Source organism: Netta rufina (genome assembly GCF_964035555.1).
Source record: "Netta rufina genome assembly, chromosome: 16".
Classification (NCBI taxonomy): Eukaryota; Metazoa; Chordata; class Aves; order Anseriformes; family Anatidae; genus Netta; species Netta rufina.
Window position 1 is genome coordinate 9,891,338 of NC_140140.1, and position 5,005 is coordinate 9,896,342.

At 42.6% G+C, this 5,005-nt stretch overlaps 1 protein-coding gene across 1 annotated transcript; it reads left to right on the plus strand.

The window, feature by feature from the left end:
* The first annotated feature begins 1,913 nt into the window (after window positions 1–1,913).
* Window positions 1,914–4,687, plus strand: PFDN4 (prefoldin subunit 4). Its single transcript, XM_084296747.1, has 4 exons — window positions 1,914–2,128; window positions 2,896–3,003; window positions 3,383–3,526; window positions 4,291–4,687. The coding sequence occupies exons 1-4, from the start codon at window positions 2,105–2,107 to the stop codon at window positions 4,420–4,422; spliced, it is 408 nt and encodes a 135-aa protein (XP_084152873.1). The 5' UTR covers window positions 1,914–2,104; the 3' UTR covers window positions 4,423–4,687.
* Window positions 4,688–5,005: the final 318 nt, after the last annotated feature.

Consider the following 5,005-nt stretch of genomic DNA (forward strand, 5'->3'; position numbering starts at 1 on the left):
GAGAAGCCATGGATGTTCCATCCCTGGAAGTGTTCAAGACCATGTTGGTTCAAGGCCAACCACATCTAGCAAAAGACATCTCTGCCCATGGCAGGGGGGTTGGAGTTGGATGATCTTTAAGGTCCCTTCCAACCCAAAACATTCTGTGGAATAGGTTGCCCAGGGAAGTGGTCCAGTCACCAACTCTGGAGGTCTTTAAAAGACGTTTAGATATGGTGATATGTTTTAGTGGAGGACTTGTTAGTGTTAGGTCAGAGGTTGCGCTAGATGGTGTTGGAGGTCTCTGTTAACCTAGATGATTCTGTGATTCTGTGATCCTATAAAATATACACCCATTTTTCTGTTGGGTATTGTCTTCTATTTTCTTCATGGATCTCATTTTGAATGGATTTTAAAGAGCTGTTGGGGAGCAAGGATTCTCCAGTAGGACTGAATTCTTCCTCAGCAATGGGTTCTAATAAAATCAAATGATAGTACCCTGTTCCTATACTTCTGTTCCTATACTTCTCCTGTTCCTATGCTTCTCATTAAAACGGCCATTGGATAACATATATCATGAGTTGTTTATAATTCAAGCACAAGAAAGGAGGTAGAAGATGTGAATTTGGATGCCACCAGGCAACAGGGAAGTGTACACCAGTCTCCCTTATCAGGGATAAGTGTTCTAAGAACAAGACCTGCGTGCAATCAGGCTATTATGCTTCTTAAAGCATAGCTTGAGAAAGAAAGGTTATAGATTTTGCCTTCAGGAAATGGTTTTGATCTTTGTACTCCAAACTGATGGAGGCAATTCTCAGCAGCTCTGAGAAAAGGTTCAGCAGTTTTGGCTGCCTGGGACTGAATGTGCTGACCTCAGACATCTCCTTGCTCACAACACTGTCTGGCTTTCTTTGTGACACTTCAAACTCTCCCCAGAAATTGCTCAGAGATCCATAGACTCTAACCCAGATTTCTGAAGTCCTTTCTAAAGCCAGGCACCTTAAAAGCACCCCTTTCAGGGCCTTTACTCTCTGTACCCAGGTGCTTTCTTTGTATCTGGCTTGAATGGATTTCAACTGCAACTCACAGGAACACATAGCAGAAAGATGAATCACAGCAAAACACCTGAAGATATTTTTGAAGACCTTTCTAAATCTCACACTGCAGGATTGTTGCCTTCCACACCTGACAACAGTGTTATCACTCAGAAATCTCTGTAGCTGATGTGTATTTAAATTTCTGAAGCCTCAGGTACCTGGGTACCAGAGATACTGATCTTTTTTTTTTTTTTTTTCAGAAAGTCCTTGTCAGGCTGAAACAGGACCAATCACTGAGCCTCAACGAGTCTTGTCTGAGCCACTCAGCCACTGTTTCCAATACCAGAGGTTATGACAGCCTCCATCAGTGCAAATTCTTTAGATCTTGTCAGCGTAGAGCTCTCCCTGTGGATAACAACCACATGCACCCATTCACCGGGGCTCTGGGCTTTTGGATCACGGGCCGCCCTTGTACTGGCTGCGGCTGAGGATCAGGAACGTGCTGGTGCCAGCACTCTCCCCCGCAGTTGTGAAATGTTATGATTATCCCATTTTTTTGTTGTTTTGTAGCTGCGAGAGAAGCTAAATAAACTCAAGCATGTGGAGGCAATTATACCGTGCAAACGCCAGTTTCTGTTTAGAAACAGCCAACGAGCCAGTTCAGCTTAAGAAAATATAAATACATATTTATTGCTGCTTAAAAAGTCCCTCCTCAAAGACTTGAACTCGAAGGCCTCTTCCAGCAAGGGGCAGCGGGGTTGGCTGCGGGGAGCGGGCCGGCGGCCCCCGGCGCCCTCTCCCGGCTCCCCCTGGCGGCAGCGCCGTGGCCATGCCCCGGCCCCGGCCTTGGTTCCTCGTCAGCTCCCCTCGCCGTGCTGCGGGACGTACCAAGTGCCGAGCGGAGGGAGGATTGAGCGTTGCCGTGCTCTGTCTACGGACATCCGGCTGGCTGTGAGGGCTGTAGAGGAGGGTGTGAAGCCCCAAGCTCCGTCGTTTCGCCGCTGTCGGGCGGTTTTCTCGTTTTAACTCGCTTTGCCGGCCGCCGCGTCTCTCCTCTGCGGGAAGGGTGAGTGGTGCAGCCCCCCAAGATGGCCGCCACCATGAAGAAGGCGGTGAGTGGAGTCGGGCTGTGTGGGATCCGTTCTCGGACCCTTTGCGGCATTTTAGGGGGTCTCCGGCTCCGGCTCGGGGCTGTGGTGGCCGGGGGGCTCTGTCCCCGGGCACGGCGGGGGCTTGTAGGCACGGGTTAGGCCTTCCTGGCGGCTGGGGGCCCGGCGTTGTTAGCGCAGCGCTGTGGGAGTCATCAGTCGTGGTGTTGAATGTGCAAGTGTGGGTCTGGTTACACGAGATGGGGCCCGTGCTCGTGCGGGGTGTTGTGAGGTGGTAACAGGCTTTACCCCTTTTAAATGGGGGTCACCCTACTGGTACCGTTTCTGTGGGCCGAGAGCCTGTGTGAGGCCCGGTTCTGCGGGTGTGAAGGCTCCCATAGCCAGTTTCCATGGCTTTGAAGTTCCCCCATAGCAGCTCACAGCTAACTAGTTAACATAAAGCGATGCTGCTGACAGATTTACACAGATAGGCTACATCGCGTATGGCAGTGACCTTGGAGAAATGTGTGCAGATGAGCATAGAGAGCTGCCAGGGTCACGGCCTTTAGCATTAGAATGCTGTAGATAGTTGGGGATTGAATTGCATGTAGGTACTAGCTCTGTCTGGCTTAAATGTGAATATTGCTGATGTCCTTGTGGAGGCCTTTTAAGGAATCGTGTATAAGCAGAATGTAGTAGCTGTAAGATTTATTCTTCACAAACTTAGCAGGAACAGTCTTGTAGTAAGATTAAATTTAATGTAAGTCTTCATTTGGATCTAATCTTTGCAGGCTGCTGAAGATGTCAATGTTACTTTTGAAGATCAACAGAAAATAAACAAGTTTGCAAGAAATACTAGCAGGATCACTGAGCTGAAAGAAGAAATAGAAGTTAAAAAGGTATACTTGCTTTAAAAGTAGAAATAATAAATTGACATTTTTTATCCTACTATGTTTTCTGTTCTTTAGCAAAATTAAAAAAAAAATCCTTCATGACTGCATATCAGATACAAGTGAAATTTGTTTTCTTTATCTCCCTTTTCTTGATGGTTAATTTTTCTATTAATGAGAGTTAACTATTGTCACAATTCCATTGAATTTAATATTTATTCTAAATTATATCTCCAGAACTACTTTATTAAATGTACCAATACACTGGCAGGTGGGATTTTTGTCCAAAGTGCAGATTTACCCAGTTCAACTGATAGCACGACAGTGCATCCGTTGAAATAACTAATGTAGGACAAAGTGGTCAACTTTCTCCTGTCTTGACAAATAGAAACAACTTCAGAATTTGGAAGATGCCTGTGATGACATCATGATGCTTGATGATGGTGATTCACTTCTGATACCGTACCAAATTGGAGATGTCTTCATTAGCCATTCCCAAGAAGAGACACAAGAGATGCTGGAGGAGGCAAAGGTTTGTCAGCACAGAAGGAATGCCCTTTACTGTAGTGGCCACTGTAGTGTGGTAAACACTGCAATGGGATGTTCATCCCTTGAGCAACTTTTATTAAATATGATATCATATAATACCACATGTTATTTTCCTTCCAAATCTGGAGCCTGTTAAATCAGCAACAAGATTCAACAAAGAAATCTTTTGATGATTTAGCTTTGTGTCTTTTCTTGCTCTTGACAAGCAATCTGTTTAGGTCAGGGATAACTGAGCTGAGTGGTTTTTTTTTTTTTTTTTTTTTTTTTTTTTAAATACCTGATTTGTTGATGTCCTGTAATGGTTCATCAATACCCAAATGCCATGATGCGATTTCATCCCAGAGCAATTACTAATAACTTATCATAGTTACTGTTAAATACGTATGAATTTGCATCTTCCAACACAAAGTTCTGTCTCATAGCTAGTCTACAAAATCTCATGTAACTTAGAATCTCTTTCTTGAAACGTTCTATGAACATATAATCGTTCACCTGTACAGTTCTTAAAATATGGTGTATTTATGTTTGATATATGATTTTGGGAAGGGGGACATGCACGAACAGTAATTCATAATTGGACTGTCAGTATACCAAGTCATATTAAGTTTTGTTTGGCTCTCTAGTAAGGCTTACAGTGTGTCTTGACAAAAGATTGGTAAAGAGGTACCTTTTAATCATTTATATGTTGCTGGCAAATATGACTTTGCTTGCTCTACATAAGAAGATGATTTTTTTTTTCTTTTTCAGAAAAGTTTACAAGAAGAAATTGAAGCATTAGAATCTCGAGTGGAATCAATTCAGAGAGTGTTATCTGACCTGAAAGTTCAGCTTTATGCAAAGTTTGGAAATAACATAAATCTTGAGGCTGAGGACAGTTAAAGGTTCTTTAACTATATCATAAACCTTTTCCTTGTTTTATTAAATATTTTGATAGCTCTTCTCTTCCAATAACATTTTTAAAAATTCCACTTCTTTTTTTAACTTTCCTGTCTTGGGTTCCACCTATTTAATGAGAGCTTTCATATTTTGGTTATTGCAGTTATTTATTTGTTCAGGAAAGCATTAGCTTCATACTGTTGATAAAGCACCAAGAATGGAATATATGCATTGTTTATTAAAGTAATAAAGTCAGGCACATATTGTAGTTTCCTTGGTCTTGTTTTTCAGCTAATGAAAATACTTGAAAAATATAAAAACAGTGGAAATGGGTAATTGTTGATTTGCACTGTATTGACTTTGTTTCTCTGTAATATTTAGGGCATGATTTCAAATTCAGCTATGATGCTGCTTAACCTAGTCTGAGCAGTTCTCCTGGAAATACTAAATCTATCCTTTGTCTTTCAATCTTAGCTCAAATGTTTTGAGGCCAAAGAATAAACTGGATAAGGGAATCAAGCACAGCCCTGGGCTGTTTTGTTTTTCCAAGAAAGATCAGTGCCTCGGTCATTTCACAGACAGCTGC